Below are 26,616 nucleotides of genomic sequence, written 5' to 3'. Positions count from 1 at the left end.
GGAAATTTATTTACTCCAGTTTAGGTAAATAAAAGGACTGTGAGGGGAAAAAACTACGATTTCCAGCATGCATTGCGGATCGAAAAGTCTTGGCCACAGTGTTCCTTGGAAACTGTAGTCTTACGGAGAGGAGTTTTCGACACGGGAAGCGGGTACGATTCTCACCGACAAACCCAGTTTACAAACTGAAAGGCTCCGCGCGCTTATGCACGTCAACAGATATGGATTGGAGTGTTACGTTTTCGTACCTTGAGAGTGGAGACTAGGCTAAAGAACCTACAAGTCCTAGGAAGACTACAATTCCCATCCAGCCCCGCGAGTCTCTGGCAAGTCGTCCTCTAAGGTCGGTGACCGAAGGGAATGCATCGGGCGCTGCATTTACCTGGGAAGTGGAAATCGGCCCCGGCACTGGCCCACGGCTGCGCACTCGTAGTTCCGCCCCTTTGCCCCGGTGTTTGTTATTGTTGTGAGGGTCAGGCTGCTCCTGCTCCGCCCCCGCCATCTCATCTTCGACCAATCAATGGGGTTGTAGTTTTGAGGAACGAGTAGTAAGAACCAATCATCTTGTCGGAAACTCAGAGAAACAGTAGACTAGGCCCTGTCTCTATCCGCCATGTTAGATTCACCCCAGAATAAGCAGCAGAGCTGGCAGCGGACGGTCCTAGCACTGGCCTCCGGCAGGCGCCCCCCGGGGGCGGAAAGCTGGTAAGGAAGCCGCTGCGGTTACCTAGGAGGTGGGTGTCAGGTCGCGCTGAGAGGGCTTAGGGAAGTTTAAAGGAGGAATTCTCAGAGAAGAGGCGCTACTTTTTCCGTGTCTGGGGCAGCGGATCTTTTCAGGGGCGGGATGGGAGAGCCGTTCGTGTTCTGAGAGGCCGAGGGGGCTGATATTACCGGAGGAATGGAGGGTCCATGGCTCGGAACGCCTGGCTTCTGCTGAAGGACGCCGAGACTTCCCAGCACAAAAATGGCCTAGTCAAAGAAAAAGAGTCCTCAGGGGGTGGTGACACTGTCCTGGGGACATGGAATGCTAGGAAATGATAACTGGAAGACTAGGATGAAGTCTGCAGGGGGAAAAAAATGACATTACCCACAGAGCCTCTTACTCCTCCCCACCTCACTTTTGGGGCACTTCATAAAGAAGTCTTTTTAGTCAGGACTTCCTTGGTCCGAGCATTGGAAGGTCACCGTTTTTCCTTTTTATCTAACACGCCGCTTTCAGGTCATACATTTTAACTGCAGGATAGCTTGTGATAGGCCTCTTGTGGAAACAGTAATCGAAGCTCAGATTTCCTGGTCAGCTTCATTAAAGGGATTTTTGTTATCCTGAAAAAATCGACTTTGAGGAAGAGCTGACTTGTGCCAAGCAAAAGTGAGCCAGTGGCATGAACTTAAAATAATGCCAGTTAATGAAAGCTGAAGGCCTAGGCCCCCACTGCCTGACTTGACTAACTGCAAGGACAGATGGTGCTAACCATAGCTTTGGTATTTCCACAAGTTCAAGATTAATGCTGAAAAAAATTTCACATATAAGGTAAACAGGAATAGGCAGCTCTTTATGAAGACCTGGATATGGTCCAGCTAAACTAGAATCTCCCACTTCCTGTTTTCTTCTCCTCAGCCAACCAGCTGGAGGAGCTCCAAAGTATCTAAACTAATTTCCAGTTGTGTAATTGAGAAAAAGGGAAGATTAGTTTCCTTTTGGACTCTTCAAAAATATGGAAGTGTATTTCTCAGAAGTTGAAAAGTGTTTTAGAATGTGTTTTAGAATATACACTTTTGGCAGAGTGAATCAGTCACTTAATCTGCCCTATTTTTTTGCCCAAGATGCTGGGGAGTTGGCAGGAATTCTCTTCAGATTTTAAGGACCCCAAGAATTACGTTCTATGTGAATGAAATACTGTATGTCAGCAGGATTGGTGCTCGAAACTAGTACTAGTTTGATGGTGAACTTGGTTCTAGGTGGAGACACAGAATGGAAAAAGTTGAGGGATGATTGTCTTTGGGTTATAAAAAAAAAAAAATCCCTGATCCTCAGAGAGTTCAAGGTCCTTTTTAATGAGGGTCTCAGTTGTATTGTTTCACAGGGCAGTTCATTCAAGCAGGACTATTTCAGATTCTAAAGACTGATTTATTATAATAATAACTTTTATATTTGAGTACAATTTTCCAAGAACTAGCATACAAATTTTTTTTTGAGCCTTATGATAACATTGTGGGGATAGCAAAGCAGAGATCTTAGACCTGTTTTACAGATTAAGGAACCGAAGCTCAGAAGTTAAATGACTTGCTCACACTTAAATGGCTAGTAATGTGCCAGAGCTGTGTCTGGAATCCAACTCTTTGAAACCCCCATGTTCCTCCCATTACACACTGAAACTCCTGAGACTGTTCCTCTGCTGTCTCCTGTGTCTGGAGTGTAAGTCAGCTCTTTGTAGATGCTTATTCAAGATTTATTGATGAACATGTTTAAAAGCTAGCCTTTTTCATTACAACTTAACTTTTTTTTTTTTTTAAGGAGGTACTGGGGATTGAACCCAGGACATTGTGCATGCTAAGCATGTGCCCTACTACTGAGCTATACCCACCTCCCCACAACTTACGTTTAGATTTAAACAAACAACTTTTTCATAAAATCATAAAAACAAACCAACCTAAATGCAACAGTAAACAGAATTCTTAAAATTCTTATCTTCTAGAGGTATAAATTCAATTGTTTTACGGATGAAATGATGTCTGTCAAAATTATCGAGTAGGGAAAGGGCATTGCCGTAACAAGTCCTGAGATGATGATAATTATGGAAGATAGCTGATGGGTCCATTGGGGTTCATTATGTATTAATCTCTCTTCTTTTGTATAGGTTTAAATTTTTTCATAATAACTGAGTTTTTTAAAATTAGGTTACTATAGTTTGTTTAAAACATGAGTTGACTATAGTCAGTCCATATTTGGGGGGTGGAAGTGTATAGGTTAAATAAAGGCAGCTTTGATTTAATCATTGTAGTTAGATGTTTACTGCTCTACACTTTTTTGTATGCTTGAAATTCTCCATGAAAGAAAAAGTGGACTACAAAAAAAACATGAATTTGAATGAAGGGTGTTGAAACCTACCCCTATGTAGTTTCTGGGCTAGTGTTTCAGCCTCTATATTGTTAAAATTGATCTAAGAGAAGAACCTAGGTTGCTCAATTTAGGAAAAGGCTGTTTTTCCAAGAAAAATGTAGATCCATCACTTTCAAGTTTTAGGAATGTAAATTCCCAGAGGATAGAGACCTAATCTTATTCATCTTGGTATCCTGCTTCTAGTAGCTATACAGTAGGTATCTGTTTAATTCAGCAATCATTAGAGAGTTCATAAAATCCTAAAGGGATTACAAATGGTAGATGATTTCTGTGAATGTGGCCAGAATTTACATTCTCTCTGCAAACATGTATCAGTGAGATTTGTTTTAAACCACCTACTAGATAGTAAATAGCTGAAGAGCTAGGTACCTTATCTTCTCTCTGTGAGTCCTTCTAGCCTAGACCATATTAGCTCCTCACAAGTATTTGCTGAATGAATGTTTGTACAGTTTGTAGAACCTTTTCTAATGTGTTTTCTCTCTCACCCATCGTCTCTACTCTAGCCCCACAGCATGGAACCACAAGTTACTCTAAATGTGACTTTTAAAAATGAAACTCAAAGCTTTCTGGTTTCCAATCCAGAAAATACAACTTGGGCTGATGTGGAAGCTATGGTGAGTGTTACTTTGTTTCTCCATCCATTAAGCATAGCTATTTTTTCCAAAGGTAGCTATTTTTAGCAGTGCTTCCTTGCTGTGAAGTCTGTCATATTTACCATTTCTGGGCCTTTTGGAAAATTATTTTTGACTGGGATTCAGTAGTCATATAGGAGATATGCCCTGGTGAAGGGAACAAATTCCTTTTCAAGAGTTTAAAAAGGAAAAGTAAAAAAAAAATTTTAATGAGATAGGACTAGAAAACCTGTTAATTTTAGAAACAGTCAGAGGAATGAATTGCCTTGGGCTCTACCCTGACCAGGCCTCAGGGGAATGTTCTCCTGCTGGAGAATAGTTAGGTTATTGTGGTTTGTGAACCACCAAGGATATAATTTGTGTTTTGCAAGAGTTGATCAATTGCTTTTATTGCAAGATCAGAGACTAAGCATCTCAAAGTTGAGCAGAAACAACTCCCACAGGTGTCCAGACAGCAGCTGATCTATTCTTCTTTCTTTTTTTTTTTTTTTTCTTGTTAATGCTTTTTCCTCCTCTTGATTTGCCCTTTGTACTCTTCTGATTTTGTTTGGTTTGCAATGGTGAATGTTTTACTTCCTGTGTAACTATGTTTATCTAACAAAACACTTCAGTTAAAGCCTAGTTTTTCCTGTATGGTAAAAACCTACCTTTATCTGGTTATGTGTTATGGTAAACAAATAGAAAGAGAAATGATGAAGAGACCTCAAAAGATAATCTGATCTAGTCCTCTGTCTTCCAGCAAATATTTTTTTATACTATCTTAGACAGATGGTCATCCAGAAAGTTGTTTCTTATTTGTCAAATGATCTAAAAGTCAAACATAGTTATCTTTCTTTTCCTAGTTAATTAAAGCAGCTAACAGCTTGCCTTTTTTCTTTATTGTAAATTTTAAATTATAAAAGTGTTAATACATGCCCATTATAAGAAATGAAACAATCCAAATACATCTGTAGAAAACATCAGTATCTCTCCACTCCCCACGCCTTCCATCCACTACTCCCACCTCTTTGAGATAACCAAGTGTTAATGGCCCTGTATGTGCTTCCCACATTTTCCATGTTCATACAGATACCATACCAGTATCATACTATAAACATTATTCTGCAGCTTGCTTTTTTACCCAACATATATCATAGGCGCAGTTCTCAATGAATAGATAAGGACCCACGCCCATTTTTTTATTTTTTACGGGATAAGTCATTAGATCTACTTATTTATTTATTACTAGTTTTGGTTTTGTTTTGTTTTTTCAAGCGGAGGTATTGGAGATTGAACCCAGGACCTCATGCATGCTGAGCATGCGCTCTACCATTTGAGCTATACCCTCCCCCTTCTTTTTTTTAAAAGCTATAGATTATCCACAGTGTTGTTGGTATTGTTATATGATAATTTAACAATCCCTTATTGAAAGATTGTTTCTAGTTTTTTCCATTAAGATATAATTGACATATAACATTATATTAGTTTCAGGTGTACAACATAAAGTTTAGTTAACATCCATCACCAGATATAGTTAGTTTTTTTTCTTGTGATGACAGCTTTTAAGATCTTCTCTCTTAGCAACTTTCAAATATACAATACAGTATGTATTATTAACTATAGTCACCATGCTGTACGTTACATCCCCAGGACTTGTTTATTTTATAACTGGAAGTTTGTACCTTTTGGCCACCTTTACCCATTTCACCTGCTTCCCATCCCGTGCCTGTGGCAACCACCAATATGTTTTCTATGTCTATGAGTTTATGGTATTTGTTATTTTTAGGATTCCATATGTAAGTGAGATCAGTGTTTGTCTTTCTCTGTTTTATTTCACTTAGCATAATGCTCTCAAGGTCAAAACTTTTTTTTTTAACCACCATATTTTATGGTGGTTAAACTACAGTAGATCTCTCTTCATATGTATAACTTATGCACTGTTCTATAGGATGAAGTTTCCCAAAGTGAGATTAATGGTTCACAAAACATGTGACTTTAAATTTTAATAAGTATCTGCAAGGTGCTTTGCACAGCAATTGTAACACCCCACAGAAATGCATGACATTGCCCTGAATTTTTGACATGAGATGTATGGCTTTAAAAATTGTTTTGCTATTCTGTTGAGATGACATCTCATTGCTTTAATTTACATTGCTGTGACTATCATTAAGGTTGAACATCTTTTCATATATTTGTTAGGCATGTCTGATTTCTTATATGAAATTTCTGTAGATTTTGGCCCACTTCTACCTGGGTTAAAATCTTATGATTAGCAGCTTTGTAGATGCTCTTTGTATATTACAGATATTAACCCTTTGTCTCTTATGAATTGCAGATATTTTTCCCAACCTATTGTTTGTCTTTTGACTTTGTTCATGGGTTTTTTAAAATTATATAAAATGTTTAATTTTTATGTAGTGAAATATGCCCATTCTTTCTTTTATGACTTCTAAGTTTCTCTTACAACCTGCCTTTTTGATAACTTCATCATGTAGTGTGTACATTTCATTTGCAGGTGAAAGTTTCATTTGATCTGAACACTATTCAAATAAAATACCTGGATGAGGAAAATGAAGAGGTAAAGTATATTATGGTACCCATGGCCAGGTATCCAGACTAGGGATCTTACTTCTTAAGAGGGATGTGGTGCTTGAAAAATTCAGGATAGTGTTCATCTTATTTGTGTAGGGGTCTAAATGTATTTGATAATTGCATGTTCTAAGCCAACTTGTGGCATCTGAGATGGAGTTGAGAAATAGGGAAACAGTATTGAAGAAGAAAATCTGAGCAGTAGCTTTTAAAACTATATAATGATCTTAAGTTCAAATATATCACAAGCTGCTTTTTAGTTTATAATAATAAATGTAATAATGGCAATTATTATTGAGTGGCCATAATGTGTTGGACTAACAGCACTATGTGTTAGATACACTATTATCTCTGTTTTATCCATGAAGAAACTGAGACACAGAGAGGTTAAGTAACTTGACCAAAGGCACTAAAGCTTGAAAATAATAGAATAGGGGTTCAGTCTATACCCTCTGGCTCCGAAGTGCAGGCTCCTAACCACTATATTATGCTTCCTCTTATTGTACCTCAGATAAAGGAGGATAAAATAATTAAGCAATAAAATTCCTCAATTATTATTCATAGCCAGTTCATGATACTGGAAAAGCTGACCCCCCAACCTGAGATTTTGCATCTATCCTGTGAGGCTAGTAGTAGTAACAGAAATGCTCAACTGATGAGAGGCTTATAATTCACTGTTGCTTTTTTCCTTTTGCAGGTATCCATCAATAGTCAAGGTGAGTTCCTAAGAAAGCCTATTTAACTTTATTTAAAAGCCTTAATCTGTTCATGAGCGTTGGCATTTGCATTTACACTCAAATCTTGTTGCAGTGTTTATTTTAAAGTAGAATTTGGTGTGCAATAAATTGACAGGACACTCACTTATCCATGGGTATTAGTTACATAACGGATCTTTATAGCAGTTTTTTGTATATAGGTCGGTGCCTTTGATTAGACCCAAAGGATAGCTTTAATGGGAAGTTCTCTTATATTTAAGATGCTAATGTTTGGAAAATATACCTCCCAGTTCAACACATATAACTTGTTCTCCTGGTGTTGCATTCATCTTTAACTTGGTTATATATTGATAATGTCAATTTATAAATTAGTGGTATTCCAGCAGCTTATTTATAAGATGGTGAGTTATTCAAAGCATGAGGTACATTTTCCCACAGGAACAATGTTATGTTTGAGGATTAGTTTCCTAGGCTTGCCCCCAAAAGCTTATTTTAACCAGCTGAGATGACCGTGTTAACACTGTCCTTGAACTCCCTTGAGTCCTGAGCTTCACTGAGCCTAGTATGAGAGAGTTGGGTTGAGGTTTTGTACCTGGAAATCTCCAGTAGCAAAGAGAGGGGGGCTTAAGGGGGAGAACTAATCTGTGAGCTTCTATTTACAATGCGATGAGAAGGGACTTTGTCAGCAAAAACGTAGTAGCTATTCATGTATAAAGATTGTAAGCTAAGAATTCTTTTTTTTTTTTTTTTGAAGAATTCTTAGAAGTAAGAATTGACTGTGCTTAATAGAATCTTTTGGGCTGATGAAAAAAATCATAGTATGTATTTTTTGTCCTTCTAGGAGAGTATGAAGAAGCACTTAAGGTAATGATTTTCATCTTAATTTCAAATAATTTTAAAAAATATTTATGGACTAAAACTTGAGCCTAAATTCCATTAACCATGGGGAGAAACTAATGACTATAAGCATGGCAATTTTTAGGGAGACTGTGGTGAACAGGGCATCCCACTCAGCAAAAGGTAGCTCCTAAGACAAAGATTGTTTCCAGTTATCATTGCATTGTATTGCTTGTCTTGATGCCATCGTCCTGGGATTTCAAAATACAAAGAACCCTCTGGAATGATGCTTTCACATTTTCCATCTCCTTCCTTCACCTTGTTCCCTATAGAATATTACACTATAATGTGGAAGAGTTTAAGGTATAAACCATACAGTTACAGACAATCTCTTGTTTGTCGGTAATGAATTAGAACATTCCTCAAGGTCACTTATTTAAGGTGTGCCAAGCTGACCTTTCACTGATTATCCTTTATGAACTTCTAATCCAGACTAAGCCATTTTCCATAATCACTTTTGGTCTAGGGAAGTAAAGGCAAGATTTTTTTTAAATCAGGAGCTGGATTTACCCTTTCTGGGTTTTAGTCAAAATTGTTATTCTGGGTGCCACTTGTTTCAAAAGTTTGGCCAGTGTCTTCTTGGTTTTTACTCAGGAACCTTTATTTCCAGCCAGTCTCTTGGTTTTAGATGTTCAGGCCCTTCCCTCGTTTCCCTTGGTTGAGATACCCATCTCTGTTAATAATTTCTCGTGCTTCATAATTTCCCTCTGCCCCAGTTTTCGTGTAGTCTTCCTATTTCCTCTTTGTTTTTAAGCTATTTTAACATGCTGTCCCCCCACACTCCTTTATTCTTGTCCAACTCTTCTGTCTTTTGTCTTTCCCTATTCTCAGAAACTATAGTAGTTTCACCAAAGAATCTTCTAAGAAGTTCAGAATTCTTCTGCCGTTCCCTCGGCCACCATTAGTTTACCTATTCAGTCAGAAATTTTGGCTCTCAGGAGTCTAGAGTTTATGTAAGCCTGTCTTGCCCCAGAAAGCAAGACTTTTTATACACTTTTTGTATAGTACTGTATAATACTTAAGATACCATGTTTATATTTGGACATATTTCATTATACTTATTTCTTGAGCAATTTTTTCACAGACTCTACCAAACATTTTACAAAAAGCTTGATTTATGGTCTAGAGTAGGAGCTGGCAAACTATAGTTGGTGAGCTGGCCAATATGATTTTCTAAACATTGTATTCCATCTGAATTTCATACGGTACAGACAGCTTGAACCTGTCACTCAAATAGAAGGTTCCTTCAGTTCTCAGGCCAACTTTCCTTCCGAGATAAATAAATAAGAAATCACCTCATACCTGTCAGAATGGCTGTCATCAAAAAGACCAAAATCTTGTACACTGTCAGTGGGAATGTAAATTGGTGTGGCCACTGTGGAAAACAGTATGGAGGTTCCTCAAAAAATTGAAAATAGAACTACCATGTGACCTAGCAATTCCACTTCTGGGTGTATATCCAAAGAAAACAAAAACACTAATTTAAAAAGATATATGCACCCCGATGTTCATAGCAGCATTATTTATAGTAGCCAAGCTATGGAAGCAACCTAAGTGTCCATCAACAGATGAATGGATAAAGAAGATGTAATGTATGTGTTACACACATACACACCCTGGAACACTACTCAACCATAAAAAAAGAATGAAATTTTGCTATTTGCAACAACAGGGATGTAACTGAAGGGTATTGTGCTTAGTGAAATAAATCAGAGAAAGGTAAATACTGTATGTTATCACTTATATGTGGAATCTAAAAAATAAACATGATGGTAATAAGAAAGAAACAGACTCACAGGGTGGGGAGGGTATAGCTCAGTGGTAGGGAACATGCTTAGCATGCACAAGGTCCTGGGTTCAATCCCTAGTACCACCATTACAAAAATGAATAAATACATAAACCTGATTCCTCCACCCCTGCAAAAAAAAAAAAAAAAAAAGGAAACAGACTCAGATGCAGAAAACAAACTGATGGTTACTATTGGGAAGGGAAAAGATAATATAATCAAAAATTTTGAATCACTATGTTGTACACCTGAAACATATAATATTGTAAATAACTATATCTCAGTTTAAAAAGAAAAAAAATATTCTGTAGAGTATATATAGAAAACTTTTACAAAAACTAAAGTATTTGGGCATTTATGTTTAGTATAGCTCTACAATCCAATTTCTGTTGACAAATTAAGTGTTAGGAGATACGGTACATATACAAAAGAACTGAATAGCCAGCAAAAATATTTTAACCCTTGATCAAGGATGACATGCCTGATTTAATTTTTTTAAAAGAGGATACTCCACTTATGAATTCAAGTTTGGTTGGTCCTTTTTAGTCTTTTTGCTCAATATTTTGAATACTTCCATTTTCTTTTTGTAAAGCCTTTGAGTTTCTTTGTTGCTTCCTAACTCTTGTTATTTAACAGCACACTTAGCTGGTACATGTTCACATTCTTCCTGTGCTTTTTGATTTGATGTTTTCTTTTGACTTTGGTAACAGAGTTTACTCTTATGTTACATTGTTTTTCTGGCTGAGGCTGCTCAAAGCTACAGTGTTCTTCAGACAAAGCCTGGCCAATATTATGTGGCTCTTCTAGCAAAGGTTAATCAACTTATTCTTCTGACAAAGGCTGGTCATCTTGTTCTTCTGACAAAGACTTGTCAGTTTTTCTGAGTTGCTTCCTGAGTCTTTCCTCTTCAGCTAATTCGAGATGTTTCAGATGATCAGGATATACACCTGTGAATTGAGATGCCTGTGAAATTTGAGCCTTTTCTCACCATAGCGATTTCTTACAATTTTGCTAACTCGTTAGTTTTCCTCAAAATGTAAAGCTCTGTCCCTTGCGAATGCTCCCTACGAAGGCCTACAGATGGTTAGGTCACAATGTCCTCTGTTTCACAGTCTTATTTCTCAATCCTACTGGTAAAAATTCCTTTACTACATGTCCCAAAATTCCCTGACCGCCATCTTGCTGCTGGCCTCATCCTGGCCACATATTTAAAAAGTAAAGTTTTATTGGAAGACAGTTGTGCCCATTCATCGTGTATTGTCTGTGGCTGCTTTTGTGCTACAGTGGCAGAGTTGAGTAGTTTATGGCAGAAACTGTATGGCCTGCAAACCTGAAATATTTATTATGTGGCCTTTTAAGAAAGTTTGCCAATCCCTGACCTAAGATAATAGCTTTCAAACTTTTTGGCCATAGAATGCTATTTTTAAATGGAATCTTAGGAGGTGTAATGTGTGAAAATAGATAAAGGGAGAATAGTTCTTGTTACTGGGTAATAAGTGAAAAGAGCTAGAACCCCATGGACTTGATCCCTAATCTCTTCCTGGATGCTGAAGTACCTTCGTAGAACCTCAAATGCTCCTTGAAATAGAGTTTTCAAAATAGGATATTTAAGATGATGCTGTTTGAAAAGAAATGACCACTTAAGCATACTTTCCAAAATACTATTTGTAGTGGGAAGGACGCTTAATTATAGGACATAGCTTTAAGTTTCCTGGGTTCTAGGATTGACTTAAAAAGTTGAGATTAGAATCCATAAGTGGAGTCTTGCATAAAAGCCAGTTAGCAGATGGTAACTAGATTTCTTGTGGTGATCATTTTGCAGTGTATACAAATGTCAAATCATTATGTTGTACACCTGAAACTAATAGAATGTATGTCTGTTACACTTAAACTTAAAAAATAATTAAACAGAAAAGTAGTAACCCAGTAAAATAAAAACATCTCACCTAATGCTATAGTAAAAACCCACTTTTTAATAACAAAACCGTTCCTAGTCAACATTCTTGGCAAAGAAATAGCAGGCTGAGTATTAACAAATTTGTCATTTGATTTAATAAAACAAACATCCTGAAATTTCTCAGCATTTTTCACCACACCTCTTCTGTTTAGGTGTCTTTGAAATTTCATTTAGGAAAGGAGAATCACGCGATGTTGTTTTTATTTCACAATGTATGCTCTCAGATGGCAGTGAAGCAGGGAAACCAACTGCAGATGCAAGTCTATGAAGGCTACTGTGTTGTCAATGAAGCCCCACCCCGAGTTGGAGCAGAAAAACGACCAGTTGCAAGGACAGGGAAGAAGCCACTTGCTCATTATTCTTCACTGGTGAGAGTCTTGGGATCAGACACGAAGACCCCAGAGGAGCCTGCAGCACAGGTACAAAGGGAATGGACCTGTCACTTCTATTTTTCTAACCTGTGTTTCATTGTCTCTGGTCTGAGATTTGAGCAATTCCTCAGATTTGGAAGTTACCGTGACCATCTCCATCTGACTTTTTGAAACTAGTAACAGTGTTTACTTCTGGAAAGGAGACAAAGAGGGTGACATAGAGACTTTGGGGTTTTCCAGTATTCCTTCATGCTTTTTTTTTTTTTAACCGTATGTTTATATTGTTTGACAAAAGAAACCTCAAAATAATGTTTCAGGAAAATTACTTTAAACAGAACAAAAAGTAACCTCCAAGATCTTGGATTGTGTTTTCTTGCAGCAGTTTCCACCGGCTCCATGTGACGCAGACCAGCCTCAAGACAAGCCCCCAGACTGGTTCACAAGCTATTTAGAGACAGTAAGTGTTCTCTCTGGCTTGGGTTTTAGCAGCAGTGTTGGCGCAGGTGGAATGTGGAAGAAATAGAAAGCTGAACCCCGTGGCTGCTGCCTCTGGGGCAGGTGAATGGAGAGTGGTGGCTAATAATTCCCAGCTGGAGCAGTTCCAGTCAAGAAAGCACCTAGCTTTTGCAATGATGTACTAGAAAAAGAGGGAGTTTAATTCTAAGGATGTAAGGGAAAGGGATAAATCTCTATGCTTGAGAAGGAAGAGTTAGAAATTTGCTCATCATAGGATTTCTTGGTGTCTTCTTTGAACCAGTTTAGCTATGGAAGGAATAGACCTTCTTTTGCTGTGTTTCTGTCCATGAATTCAGTAGCTCTTATCTGTTTATTATGTTCTTAATGTTATACCAGAGATGGTGAGGCTTCAGGTCTGTGTGATAGTTTCTTGCCTTTTTCCAATCTTGGAACTGAGGATTTTTTCCCCCATCTTCTCTGTATTCTAGTTCAGAGAGCAAGTGGTTAAAGAAACGGTTGAGAAGCTTGAACAGAAATTACATGAGAAGCTTGTCCTCCAGAATCCATCCTTGGGTTCCTGTCCCTCAGAAGTCTCAATGCCTGTTTCAGAGGAAACACTGTTTTTGCCAGAGAACCAATTCAACTGGCAGATTGCATGCAGTAACTGCCAAAGGAGGATCATCGGTGTGCGCTACCAGTGCAGGTAAAGCAGTAACTCGGAAACGAATAGCTATTCGTAGACCTTAGAACAGGCCTGCTAGCATTCTGGGAGATAAAGGGTGTACTCTGCCTCTGAGCATGAGACATTGCAGCTCTGGATTGGAAACAAGCTACTCTTTACCCACAAGAGAAAATAGCTATTCAAAGGGTGACTATCTAAGATCGTTATGTTCGGAAATACATTTGGCTTAACAGAGCCAGACAAAATTATGTTCCCCAGAACCAAGGATTGTCTCCCTATTCCAAATGCGTTCACATCGTGCTCCCTCCCATAGATTGTCCTTTGAAATAAAAATAGGCTAAGTATTATGATCCTCATTTTATTAATGAGGACGGAGACCTGGCATGGTTGGATGACGTACTCAGGTTACCACCTAGCTGGTAACAGAGCACATATGGAAGTCTGGGTTTGTGTCTCCCAACCTCAGGTCTCCCTACTGTGCCATTCTTTTCCTGACAGCCTCTGCCCATCCTACAATATCTGTGAAGACTGTGAGTCAGGGCCGTATGCCCATGACTCCAACCACGTGCTGCTGAAGCTGCGGAGACCTGTTGCTGGTTCCTCTGAACCCTTCTCTCACTCAAGGTTCTCTACCCCTCGTCTTCCCGCTGCTCTGGAACAAGCCAGGTGAAACCATATGTGCACGGGATGCTTGTTTTCTGGTTGGCTTCTTGGTTTTGGTGACAGGGTATGAATCACAAAACTACAAATAGTTAGTCTCCTTAGTTCCTGCTCCTTTCCAGTTGATGCGCAGTGATGGGGGTAATTATCCAAAGCTCATAATGAGCTGGAAATAAGGACCATAGAAAAAAATTAAGAAACTAAACTAGAGGCTGGCACTGATGGAGACCACAAGGGGCTCAAAATAACTTCAGGATTTGTTTGTGAGGTTTGGTTTTTAAGACTTTCATTTGTTATCTCACAGGCTTCAGAAACAGGTTGACAAGAACTTTCTTAAGGCAGAAAAGCAAAGGTTGCGAGCTGAGAAGAAACAGCGGAAAGCAGAGGTCAAGGAACTTAAAAAGCAGCTTAAACTCCACAGGAAGATTCATCTGTGGAACTCGATCAATGGGCTCCAGAGCCCCAGGTCTCCTTTGGGCCGACCCGAGAGCCTGCTGCAGTCCAACACCCTGACGTAAGCCCCGGGCCAGGGTTGGGGCAGGGCGGGGGCCAGGGCTTTAGGCCCAAGCCGTCTAAAACTGGAACTTCAGCCAACTTCTGTCTTATTTTTTGGCAGGCCATAACACCCAAACCCTTAAAACTTCCCATTTTCTGATCCTAGTGTTCTTAAAGGGAAGTTTGGTAGTTATCTTTGACACTTGCTTTGTTGCCTTCTTCAGAAAGAAACTAGTAAGGTTCAGAACTAGCTGGTGTGACCTCTCTTCCCTGGAGGCAGCCTGGATTTGAAGCGAAAGGAGTAAATATTTTAAGAGTCCAACTCTGTAGCTGTTTTATTTATGGACCCTTTTAGTTATCCTCACTGTGGGTTTTTAGCTCAGGAGTCAGGGTTTTTTCCTCTTTTTTTTTTTTTTTGTTTCTTTGTTTTCTGGTGTTTGTGTGTGTGTGGTGGGGGTGGTAATTAGGTTTATTTATTTATTTTTGGAGGAGGTATTGGGGGTTGAATCCAGGGCCTCATGCATTGCTAAGCATGCACTCTACCACTTGAGCTATATCCTCTCCCCACCCCACCCTGTCCTCTTGTTTTTTAAAAAAATTTATTAGTATTATTTTTTAAGGCAAATGTGTTAGTACCTTCTCCAGGGTCACGGTACTTTGAATCACAGTATTAGCTATTCAGAAGCTGTCGTACCCAACAGCAAGTGACTTAAGTATCTGAATTTCTGTTCAGGCTCCCCTTGCAGCCCTGTGCCCCAATGATGCCAACCCTCAGTGCAGCATTTGTGGATGAGAATTTACCTGATGGGACTCACCTTCAGCCAGGAACCAAGTTTATCAAACACTGGAGGATGAAAAATACAGGAAATGTAAAGTGGAGTACAGACACAAAGGTATTATTCCCCACACAATGTGAAGGTGAAATGATCTGAGGTGGCAGAGTTTCCAGCTGACAAACTTTCTTTCTTTTGCCACTATTCTTTTCAGCTCAAGTTCATGTGGGGAAACTTAACTTTGGCTTCTACAGAAAAGAAGGATGTTTTGGTTCCCTGTCTAAAGGCCGGCCATGTGGGAGTTGTGTCTGTGGAGTTCGTTGCCCCAGCCTTGGAGGGAACATACACTTCCCATTGGCGTCTTTCTCACAAAGGCCAGCAGTTTGGACCTCGGGTTTGGTGCAGCATCATAGTGGATCCTTTCCCCTCTACAGAGAGCCCTGGTAACAATGAAAAGGGCATGAACAGCTCAAGCAAAGCTGATGATCTCACCTGCCAGCAAGAGGTAAGCATTGCAGGGGTGACTAAAACCCATGGAGCCCACTCATAGCTGGTGATTCTTCCAGAAATCTGAGAAGGCTAGCTTCTCTCCTCCCCCGAACACATCGGTATGCTTATATTGGGTCTAGTCCTCAGGGATTTGTTTGCGTGTCCTTAGGATCTTGGTGCAGGCGTCCCTCAGTGCTTTTGTATGTCTTTGTAGTGATGTGTGGCCTGCCTCTCTGCTGCACAAGGGAAGACAGGGCTGTCTGGCCTGTGGAACTGCTGGGCTGATGGCTTTGCTGCTTAAATATCCCTTGTGTGTGTTTCCTGAATACTAATGAAGTTTTGCCCTGGTTGTTATTTGGTGCACAGTTTTTTTAGGCAACTTCCCTGTCTTAGTAGGGGAACTTTTTTAGAGTCTGCTGCCTTAAATTTAGTTACCCAGTGTTAATGTCCTGGTTTTGACTGTCATTACTATGCTTAATCTAAGCTATTGTCATTAGGGGAAGCTTGGTGAAGTGGGTAATAAGTGAATTCTCTGTGCTATTTTTGCAACTTTTCTATAAGTCTAAAATTATATCAAAACAAAACATTTTAGAAGATGCAGTGCTTTTGTTTTTAGGGAGCAACCATCAGCTTGCCTTCTGAGTTCTGTTGAAGGGCCTAAAATTGTCCCAATGGTTTGTCTCTAGGAAGCTTTTCTTCTGGCTAAAAAAGAAATTCAGCCCGGTGAAACATCAGAGCAGACAGAAGGGACAGGAACCTGCATCCCACAGAAGGCAAAGAATGTTGCCAGCGAGAGGGAGCTCTACATCCCATCCGTGGACCTCCTGACTGCCCAGGTGAGCACTTTGAGGGGCAAGGGACAGAAAGCGTTGAGGACAGATTTCTTAACTTTTGAAGAGAAGGTGGTGTAGCCATAGGTGGTGCCCAGGAAGTTAGAGATATGCCGATTTTGATCTAGTGAGATGCATGGGAGGGAGATGCATCTGAATGGGAGGGAGATCACCAGTGGAAGCAAGTTTCTAAACTAAGTGTTGCCTCTTTGAATTGGGACCTCATCTTGTGCTCCCCCACAGCTTCCCTTTAGTTCCCTCTTCATTTCTGCCTGACTGGTTCACCTTCACCCCCACTGCATTTTCTCTCTTTCCTGCCATGTGGTTGTTTGAACATCTAGTTCCCACTTAACTCTTCTTGTTTTCACTTGACTGAGGTGAGGCATGAATTTGAACAGAGTGAAATCTAGAATGATGTGGAGCTCAATGACCTGCAGGTCCCATCAAGACAAAACCTGGCTCTAGTTGTGCTGCAAGTAGCCTAATGTAGCCCATTTTTCCCCAGGACCTGCTGTCCTTTGAGCTGTTGGATATAAACATTGTCCAAGAATTGGAGAGAGTGCCCCACAACACCCCTGTGGGTAAGAATGTTACTCAGTCCACCTTGTTTATTTTATTAACAGGCACAAAAGTACTGCAGTAGACTCTAGGAGTTCGTATTTTACTCTAAGGAAATAACTGGCAAGGATTTCTCCCACAATGTAATACTAAAACTGCACCCATGGGTCCGTTCTCCTTCTTCTCCCTATTGTCTGCCAGAGGCAACAATACAAGTTTGTACAAGGCTATCCCAGCACCATAAAGGGACCCTCTTCATTTTTCTTGAGATATTTGTGTCCCTTTGTTCCTTTACATTCATGGTTTTGTGTCTTGGCCATGGTCTTCCAAAGCCAAACAACTGTTTATGATCCTTCCTGCATTGATTGATCTGTCTGAGATATGTACCTGATGATCTGAAGAAATTCTTTTGGTTTGTTTTTTGTTTTGTTTTGTTTGGAGGGGGCAGGTAATTAGGTGTATTTATTTATTTGTTTTTAGAGGAGGAGGTACAGGGGATTGAACCCAGGACCTTGTGCATGCTAAGCATGTGCTCTGCTACTTGAGCTATACCCTCCCTCCTTGGAGAAAGTCTTTAAAATAGGCCGTGAAGCATACCTGGGTTTATTTTAGCCCTGCAGGAGGCAGGAAGTCTGTGAGTGGACACTGTGGACACTGACTGTTGATGATGTGATGCTTTTTCTTGGTTGATGGTTCTCCTGTCTTCATTCTCCAGATATGACTCCCTGCATGTCTCCTCTGCCACATGACAGTCCTATAATAGAGAAGCCAGGCTTGGGGCAGATACAGGAAGAGAGTGAAGGGGCGGGATTTAAAGGACTTCCTGGTAAGGGGCTAAATATTTGTGAAGTATTTGCACCCTCCCCTTCCATACCACATCCTCTTGTTACACATACCGGCTACTAACCTTCCCTTTGTGAATGGGTCTTCTGTAGGATCTCATTTTTTGAAGTCTTCTCACCTTCACATGGCACAGATAGCAGCTATTCCTTGGCATCATATTGGCATAGGTACATGACTGGAGAAAGCCCTTTAACACTTTAAACACCAAGTGCAAAGTTCATGTCTCTTTCAGAGTCCACAGTGTCAGTAAAGAAGAGGGCTGAGAAAATTTCTTCAGTGGAGGAAGCAGAAGATGACCTGAGTGGGACCCAGTTTGTGTGTGAGACTGTAATCCGATCCCTTACCTTGGATGCTGCCCCAGATCACAAACCACCTTGTAGACAGAAGTCTCCAAACAGTGAGTGTCCCTGCATCCTGCTCCTCTCCAACCACCTCATCCCCGCCCCAGCCAAGTGGCACCTAACTTGTGATTGCCAGACCTGAGCAGGTAGAAGAGCTTTTCTTTACTGAGAGTGGAGATAGGGTATCTTTGTTAGAATTCAGATCATGCTTGTTTCCACGAATGCTACCTGACCATTTTATTTATACCATCAGGAGCAAAGCAGCGCTACCATAACTCATTTCTGCACTTTCCCAGGGGCAGAATTTCAGCTACACGCCACAGAGGAACAGCAGCCGGCTGTGCTGCCTGGATTCTGCAGTAAGGAATCTTCTTGTAAGTTGACAGAGCTCCCCAGCTGAGACCTCCTTTGGCAGCTGAGGTGTCCCCATTCTCCAAGGGCAGCAGTCCAGGAAATAGTGGGCAGAAGCAGGAGTACCAGACTAAGTTTCTAAAGGTTAAATCCTGCTGTAATAAATATCTTTATGGCAGAAATGTCTAGACGTCAGATAGGTAGAACCAGTATTGCATATTTCAAATGCTATCCAAAGAGTCAAAGTCTACTACGTCAAAATAATGTGGAAAAGTCTCTCATGTTTATTATAATGAAATTTGACCTATGCCTTTAAATATGATTTATTTCAGTTTTGTTTAAAACATACACACACACCCCACAAACACTTGTCTATAAATGCATAACAAAAAAGCCTGGAAGGACATATACCAAAATGTTTACAGTAGTTATCACTGATATGATTATAGGTACTTTTTTATTTCCTTTTTTTTTTCCTCATCCATGTTTTGTCAGTTTTCTATCGTAACTACTCATTATTTTGCAAAGAAGAGGAGAAAAGAGGTCATACAGTCCTGCAGTAATTTCCACCAAACAGTTCCTCTTTTTATACCACTGTTAGCTAATACATCAGCTTTGATTTGCCTTTTTTCCTCCTCTGTTTTATGAGGGGGAGGTAATTGGGTTTACTTACTTATTTATATTTGGAGGAGGCACTGGGACTTGAACCCAGGACCTCGGGCATGCTACACATGGGCTCTACCACTTGAGCTGTACCTCCCCCCATCAACTTTGATCTGAACCCATCTCAGTATATTAACCATCACGTGAAGAGGGAAATGGATGGGGTTTCCTTGTTTCAAAATTTCATAGTGTTCTCAGAGCCTGGATGTTTCTGCCGACCTCGTTTTTGTGAACTTCAGTTCTGTCCAGCTTTATGTAGCCTTCAGACTTAGAATATGGCCATGATGATGGTTTCAGCAGCAGCCCTTTCATTGTTCGTCCCTCTCCTCCAGCTCTCATATTTGTGGCTCCTGACCCACAAGGCTTGGTAGGGTAAGGTTACCACCAGGAGCTGCTTTTAACTTGTACCTTAAAATTGGTTGCTTTCATCTTTTAGTGAAATTTGCCTCACCTGGAGAGGGACCACTTGGCGATGAGAGGGAGGAGATTGTCCATATTGCTGAGGAAGAAGCTGTCGTGGAGGAGGAGGAGGATGAGCTCAAAGATGAAGTTCAGAGTCAGTCCTCTGCTTCTTCAGAGGATTACATCATCATCCTGCCTGAGTGCTTTGACACCAGCCGCCCCCTGGGGGACTCCATGTACAGCTCTGCACTCTCACAGCCTGGCCTAGAGCGAGGGGCCGAAGGCGAGCCTGGGGTTGAGGCTGGTCAGGAACCAGCCGAGGCTGGAGAGAGTACCCCTGGAGGGGAGAACCAGCCGCCGGGGCACAGCATCAGTGACATCCTTATGACCTCACAGACTCTGGACACAGTGCCCTTGACCCCAGAGGTGGTGGGGCCTCCGCTACGGCTGCCCAGGTACCGTCCACACCCCTGTCCGCTGGGCTGTTCTCCAGAGGTGGAATAGAGAGGAATCAACTTGATCTCAAAACCTACTTCTTTGCTAGCAGGGGAAGAGACTATTTCCAATAGTAAAGTCTGAATCTAGATGAATAAAAATTGTACTTCCCGGTATTTGTGGATTCTGGATTTAATTTATGTTTTAGTTAACCTTCATTGTCTAAGTATAATCTACTTATGTTGTGATTGCTGAAAGCCAGTTTTTAAACACATACATCCCTAGACCTTCCTCTGTGTTCTGTTGACCCATGGGCAACGGCAGCAAAAACTCATTCTCGTGCTGGCGCAAAGCATAATTAGGCAGTTTAATCTATGATGGAAACAAATATACTACAAAACCAGTAGAAGTTGTTATTTTTAATTCACCATTGGATCTGTCTGTGTCATTGCTCTCTCTCAGTCGGGAAAATGGTGGAGCCTTGACTGTAACTTAAACCACTCTCCCAGGCAGCTAGGCGTTTCCCTTTATCAGCACCACTTGATAGGGTCGCGGGGAGGTGGGAGGGGTAGGGGCGGTGACCAGTCTGAAGCCAGTCTTTATAGTTTGACTGTGGCTGAAGAGGAAAACCAGAACTAGAATGAGCCCTTCTCACCTGATCCCTAAATTCAGACATGATCTGGATCAGAAATGTGACACCTATGTAGGGAATCTGGCACTGCTGTGCTGTGTTTACTGTTTCTCCACCGTTACCATAGGTGCCTTTTCAACTTACTTCAATATTGTGTCTTTCTGAAAGGAGTTCTCCTTGTGCCCAGCATCATGGTTCCCCAGGAGTGGATTTACCAGTTACCATACCGGAAGTTTCTTCAGTCCCTGATCAGATCAGAGGAGGTAAGCTTTCTCTCTTTTTCTATGCTCCTTTCTAATGGAAACTGGGTATAAATAGGCACTCTGTGATTCTTGGCAGTTTTTAGAAACTTGCCTTGTGACTCTTTCTGCTCCTCCCTCTTCTCCTTCTTCTGTCCTCTAGCTTAATATTTATTATTAAATGAGACCTCATAGAGGTTGGCATTGTGCTACAGTGGAAAGAACACAAGCTTTGGAGCCAGACCAGTCTAGGCTCCGGCCCCAGCTCCACCTTTCTTCACCGTTTGACCTTGCAGTTGTTCAGTAGATCTGTTTCCTTATCTACAAAAATAAGGATGATAGCACCTTGAAGTTGTGGGTAGACCCTCAAAGTCACTTCCCACTGTTCCTCAAAAAACAAAACCTAAAAGTACTTAAGAACTAGTAATCAGTGTGATAGGATTATAGATTTAATAAACAGTCACCTTGCACTGCATTCTAAACAGTTTTTCCGGTAACCACTTCCAAAATTTCTCAAGTATTAAAAGAAAGAAAGAAAGGCTTTAAACTCTGATCAGATTGCCACCTGCCTCAGAAATAGCCTTTCTGTAAATTAGGAAAAACGGGGCAGTGATGGATGCTGCATCTAACCAACCGCTCTTTTGCTTTTAGAGCTCAGAGGCTCATCAGGACTTGTAAAGAGCAGACAGAAGAGCTGTGACCACTCAAGGTAACTGGACCTTGTGCAGCCTCTTCTTCAGAAGCTGGTGGATATCCTAGTATTAGTTCTGCCTAAATGAGTCTCTTAAAGCATGCGCCACCTCCCAAGAGCGGAGAAGGAGAGCCATCATTCCTTCTTGTTCTTTCTCCTAAAGCTTGTGAGCGACACTGAACAGAGAGCTATAAATAACATTGATGTTTAAGAGTGTTCACATTCCAGACCAGGAAGAAGTGCCATCCAGTTCAACTCATACTTAGTACCAGAGGAGAAGGCAGGAAGGTCAAGCCCACCATGCATTTTTGTAACTTCTTCTTAGGCAAAGCTGCTTCTCTGTTCCCAGTCATCTCAAAGCAGTGTCTCGCTGGGCTCTCCCCTACTTACAGTGTTCAGAAAATCACATTTCCTTTGGGAGGTGTTTCTTCTGATTTCACACTTGGGCAGACTGCCAGTACCTCACTGTACCCATGACCACATTAATTTTCATCTGGGACTGAAAGCTGGCACGCTAACCAGAGTGGTGTGTTTTCTGCAGTGCCTGTATCTTGCAGCCGCAAAGCTGGGCCCAGGCTTGTATCTATAAAACTGATAGGAAAGCAATCAAATTCTCTTTTTATAGCTGTTTTTTTTTCCCCTCAAGGAAATCTCATTTTCTTTCTAGGATTAGAGCCCAGATTATTTTGTAGGAAGATAATTTATGTTTCCTTAGGGAGATAATTTGGTTTTCCTCCCCAGGCACCACCACCATGGAAGCAGCATTGCTGGAGGACTGGTGAAGGGGGCTTTGTCTGTGGCTGCCTCTGCATACAAGGCCTTGTTTGCTGGGCCACCAGTCACTGCACAGGTCAGTGTATATTTTATTTTCCTGAGTCAAATCCAGGTCACCAGTGAAAATGATGACATCTGTTTGGGCTGGAGGGTAGCAAAGCCTTGTAGAGAGCATGAGCTTTAAGTTTAGTCTTTGGTTAACACAGAGCTCTGCCACTTTCCAGCTCTATGACTTTGGCTAAGTTACTTCAGGGAGGAAAGAAAAAAGACCTAATGTTTGCCGAGGACCTACTTCATGTGGGTGAAGTTCTCCCAAGTGCCAGCACTACAAGATGAATAAGACACCAGTTCCTGCCCCAAAATGGTGGGAAACAAGGGAAGTAAACAGACAGGTATCTGTGAAACTTTTTAAAGCACTATAGAATTTAAAGAATCTTTCATTCAACTGAAAAAAATACCTAGACGTTTATAGTGCAGCGTTAAGATAGATACTGTGCCGATATTCTCGGACGGATGGAACACCTCGACCTGGTGTCAGTCCCACAGTGGAGCCAGGAAGGCTTGCTGGTAGAGAATACCTGAACTCAATCCTACAGGACAAAATAAGGAGACAGAAAGAGTATTGTAGACAGAGAGTAACCAGTAAAAAGACTTGGAAATGTGAGCCTGGAAGGTGAATTTGTGCTGAGAAAAGTAGGAAGAGAAAAGAGCAGTGATGTAGGCGGGATGCTGCATTAAGTGGTTTGGATTTTATTTTAAGACTAGTGGGAAGCCATTGAAGGGTTTTAGGAAAGTAATTAAGGTTATCAGATTTGTTCTTAGTAAGATCACTCCATTCCACTGCAGCATGGAGGCTGTGGGACCTGTAAAGAAATCCATTTGGGAATCCATGTGTAGGTGGAAAAGAAAGATAGAAATAAAGGGACAGAAATAGCAAAACTTGGAGACCATGATTAAGTGGCTAGAAAGAAATCAAAAATAAAAGTTTCTGACTTAGGCAGTAATAGTACCATTTCTTAAGAGGGGATATGCCAGAAGGAGGATATATCTGGTCAGGAGGAGAGGAAAATTAGGTTAGTTTTGGGTAGTGTTGAATTTGAGACACAGCCAGGTAAAGTTATCCAGAGTGCAGTTGGACTTAGACATCTGGGTCACAGGAAGAAGAAATTCAGCCTAGGAATAAGGTCATTTATGTACAGGTTATAGCAGAAGCCTGTGGTTAGATGAGATTTTCCAGGAAGAGGGAGTAAAGCAAGAAGCAGCCTCTAAGGATCATGGAAAGAAGGAGGGTCCTACGAAGAAGCCTGAGAACTAGGAGGAAGACGAGGAAGGAGGGAGTTCTGTGCTGGAGCTTAGGGAAGGGTGTTTTAATGGAGAGGACTTGGCCAGCAGTGTCAGATGAATGAACCAGGGGGAGGGTATAGCTCAAGTGGTAGAGTGCACGCTTAGTATGCATGAGGTCCTGGGTTCAATCCCCAGTACCTCCTCTAAAAATAAATAAATAAACCTAACCCAACTACCATGCCCCCCTAAAAAATTAAAAATAAATTAGTTTTTAAAAATAAAGATGGGTAAGCCAGTAGCAAAGGAAGTTAACCATCAAAATGAGAGAGGATAATTTATAGAAAAAGATTTCTGGGCTCGCAAAAGATAGTGAGATACAAAGTAAAGTCCATGTGGAAGGATTAACCCAGAAAGGAGGATGGATAATTTATTCTGATTATAAGAGGGAAGATGGGAACAGTGGAAGAGGAAAATACCAGAGACAGTGTTCCACACATGACACTTTCTCATCTTAGTCTGCTGAACAACCCTGCAAAATAGGAGATAATCTGTGTCTCCATTTTCATAAATAAGAAAATTGGTACTCAACAACATTGGTAAGTAAACATTAAGAGTTAGGGTGTCCCAAGTGTTAGGAGGATTTAGGAAGTTTATGTGTTCCCTCCCCAAAGAGGGAGGTAAGTGAATGTTTGTTCTATTCTTTATTTAAAAAAAAAAAATGCAAAGAAGCTTGCCTAGGATGTAATTTCCCAGGTAGTTTCTTGTCCGACTCCTTTGCACATCTGAGCAAATTTCCTATACTTTCTTCCAATACCAATCTCTTACTTCTGCTTGCCTGATCATCATCATTACCTTTATCTTCACAGTGTTTCCAGAGTTTGTTTGCATCTTTTCCTTCATCTAGCCTAGTTCTAAGGACAGTTCATTAGTCGCCTGGTTTTGGGTACAAACACACCTAATCCAAACAGGACCTTCCCAAGTCCTTCTTATCCCCTCAGAAGACCCATTAGCATCAGGTGGACAGGAGTGTCATAGCCCTGCACCTGTTTACCTAGTATTTTGAATAAATCTGGAAAGATTAATATGACTTAACAAGATAATAAAAAGTTACAAGATAAACACATAACTTACGCAGGAAATGTTGTTCTGCTTTTCTTGACTCTACACAGCCAATAGTTTCTGAGGATCAGACAGCAGCCTTGATGGCCCACCTCTTTGAAATGGGATTCTGTGACAGGCAGCTGAACCTGAGGCTGCTGAAGAAACACAATTACAACATCCTGCAGGTGGTGACAGAACTCCTTCAGGTCAACAACAACGACTGGTACAGCCACCGCTACTGAGGAGTGACCTTGTATTAAATAACTTTGCCTGCTGCTCAGAGATGATCTTTATTCTGTTGTTGGGGTGTAGGGTAGAGGCCCTTGCTTATTTTTTAATCTGATGAATCTATATAGAGCCCATCATTGAACTATCAAGACAATACCTGCATTACAGTATTTTTTGGAGCAAATCAAAGACCAGAACTTACATTTTCACTTTAGACATTGGATGAATTGTAGGAAGAGCGTTTTTCAATTGATTTGGATAAAACTCCGTTTTAGTGCATTGAAGAGTATACCTTGAATTTCCTATAGAACCATTTTTCTTCCTGCTTGTATTGAAGTTGAGTATGTTTCTTTGCTTAATGTGGATGTTTTTATGAGGATATCTGTTGTCAGTTTTTAAAGGAAATTAACCTTGGAAGTCATTTCAAGAATTGTAATTTCTCTAACATATCCCCAGCCTCATAGCTATGTGGTATTAAAATGACACCCAGAGTGTGACAGGAATTTTCTTACTCTTCCCTTCTCAAGGAGAAAGTCATTTCCCTGCAAGGCTTACTAATTGGCACTGTTGTTTTCTAAAGACCCCATTGATGCATATTCTTAAATGGGTCCACCTTCTGGGTGGACTTCAGTGAAAGGAGGGGGGAGTATGCTAATTAACCCACCAGCACCTGTTGAACAGTGTCTATTGTAGTAATTTTGCATACATTTTATTTTATTTAAGGGAAAAATTTAGGTAGTGTGAAATATTTTGCTAATCCTGTAAAGAAGGAAAAAAACTATTCTATTAAAGGGAAAAGTAAATTTAACAGTTACCTTTTTTCTTTATGTCAAGGGACAGTTCTTATTTACGGGGGGTGGGAGTGGGCATAGACACATGAGAAAAGTGAAAGGCAGGCTCCTGTATGAATCTCAGTAAGGTTCAGGGGCGGACACATGAGTGTGTGTGAGGCCTGGAAAATCCTAATGGCCTCTTGAATGTTTGAAATCTGTTCAAAGGTATCTAGCCCTAGAGAGCCTAGAACAGGAAAAAGAGGCTGGTGTTTTACAAAACTTGGATGGGGGCAAACTCACTGAAAGAGTTTTGATTTAACCCCAGGGTAAGTGAGTGGGAAAGAGCTTGCTTACAAGGGTCCAAGTTCTTACTCTTTACAGAAGGGCGTCTTGGATGCAATTGGTAAAGAGGTAATAAGCAACACTAAAGATTTTTATTCATGAAAATTACTTGCAGAAAAAGAAGAATCTGACCCCCAGCCCAAAGGGGGAAGGATAGTAAAATAGTATTGTTTAACCTGGTTGGTATTATGAATGGTGATTTAAATTAACCATTAGCCATAATGATGTTTATTTACAGTATTGCAGAATGCTATTAAATAAACCAGGATTCAGACTACCAGCCAACCAGGCTTTTCATTATTTAAAACGTGTTTAAGGGGACTTCTGGGTAGAGGCTGAGCGGCACGGTGTGTGTAATTAATTGGGTTGATTTGGGGCGGGACTTGTCTTAACCATCTGAGTTGTATTTTGGGGGTCCAGAAGGGCCCTGGGGTCCAGTTGTCCGTCCCGTTGTACTTGTACATAACCGTTTAAAGAATGGTGAAATAAAGGTTCTTTGAAACTCTTACCTGGACTGGCTGGTCTT

General features: G+C 40.7%; 1 protein-coding gene and 1 pseudogene across 4 annotated transcripts; one reads left to right on the top strand and one right to left on the bottom strand.

The window, feature by feature from the left end:
* The first annotated feature begins 553 nt into the window (after positions 1 to 553).
* NBR1 (NBR1 autophagy cargo receptor) lies at positions 554 to 26,598 on the top strand. Of its 4 annotated transcripts, none has more exons than XM_010968934.3 (22): positions 554 to 705; positions 3,625 to 3,735; positions 6,248 to 6,310; positions 7,019 to 7,037; positions 7,879 to 7,901; positions 11,903 to 12,097; positions 12,429 to 12,506; positions 12,994 to 13,208; positions 13,686 to 13,853; positions 14,152 to 14,361; positions 15,076 to 15,235; positions 15,330 to 15,620; positions 16,291 to 16,440; positions 16,940 to 17,015; positions 17,708 to 17,818; positions 18,068 to 18,232; positions 18,473 to 18,550; positions 19,627 to 20,047; positions 20,827 to 20,921; positions 21,549 to 21,606; positions 22,330 to 22,438; positions 24,816 to 26,598. In XM_010968934.3, exons 2-22 carry the CDS (start codon positions 3,634 to 3,636, stop codon positions 24,987 to 24,989), a joined length of 2,961 nt encoding a protein of 986 aa, XP_010967236.2. In that variant the 5' UTR covers positions 554 to 705; positions 3,625 to 3,633; the 3' UTR covers positions 24,990 to 26,598. The 4 variants fall into 4 exon arrangements, 3 of the variants coding, with proteins under 3 accessions (XP_010967236.2, XP_010967238.2, XP_010967237.2); XM_010968935.3 differs by having other exon boundaries at positions 581 to 734; XR_012499593.1 differs by lacking the exon at positions 21,549 to 21,606 and having other exon boundaries at positions 24,816 to 24,951.
* Positions 10,188 to 11,722, bottom strand: LOC141573515 (thyroid transcription factor 1-associated protein 26-like; annotated as a pseudogene).
* Positions 26,599 to 26,616: the final 18 nt, after the last annotated feature.

This window comes from Camelus bactrianus, chromosome 16, assembly GCF_048773025.1.
Source record: "Camelus bactrianus isolate YW-2024 breed Bactrian camel chromosome 16, ASM4877302v1, whole genome shotgun sequence".
Classification (NCBI taxonomy): domain Eukaryota; kingdom Metazoa; phylum Chordata; class Mammalia; order Artiodactyla; family Camelidae; genus Camelus; species Camelus bactrianus.
This window is presented reverse-complemented; position numbering and strand designations above follow the sequence as displayed.

Bases quoted from the DNA above. Each gene is read 5' to 3' on its own strand.
- NBR1 (XM_010968934.3), top strand. From the start codon at position 3,634: ATGGAACCACAAGTTACTCTAAATGTGACTTTTAAAAATGAAACTCAA. The intron at 14,362-15,075 runs GTAAGCCCCGGG...ATTTCTGTTCAG, and splicing joins CTGCAGTCCAACACCCTGAC to GCTCCCCTTGCAGCCCTGTG. The intron at 15,621-16,290 runs GTAAGCATTGCA...GTTTGTCTCTAG, and splicing joins ATCTCACCTGCCAGCAAGAG to GAAGCTTTTCTTCTGGCTAA.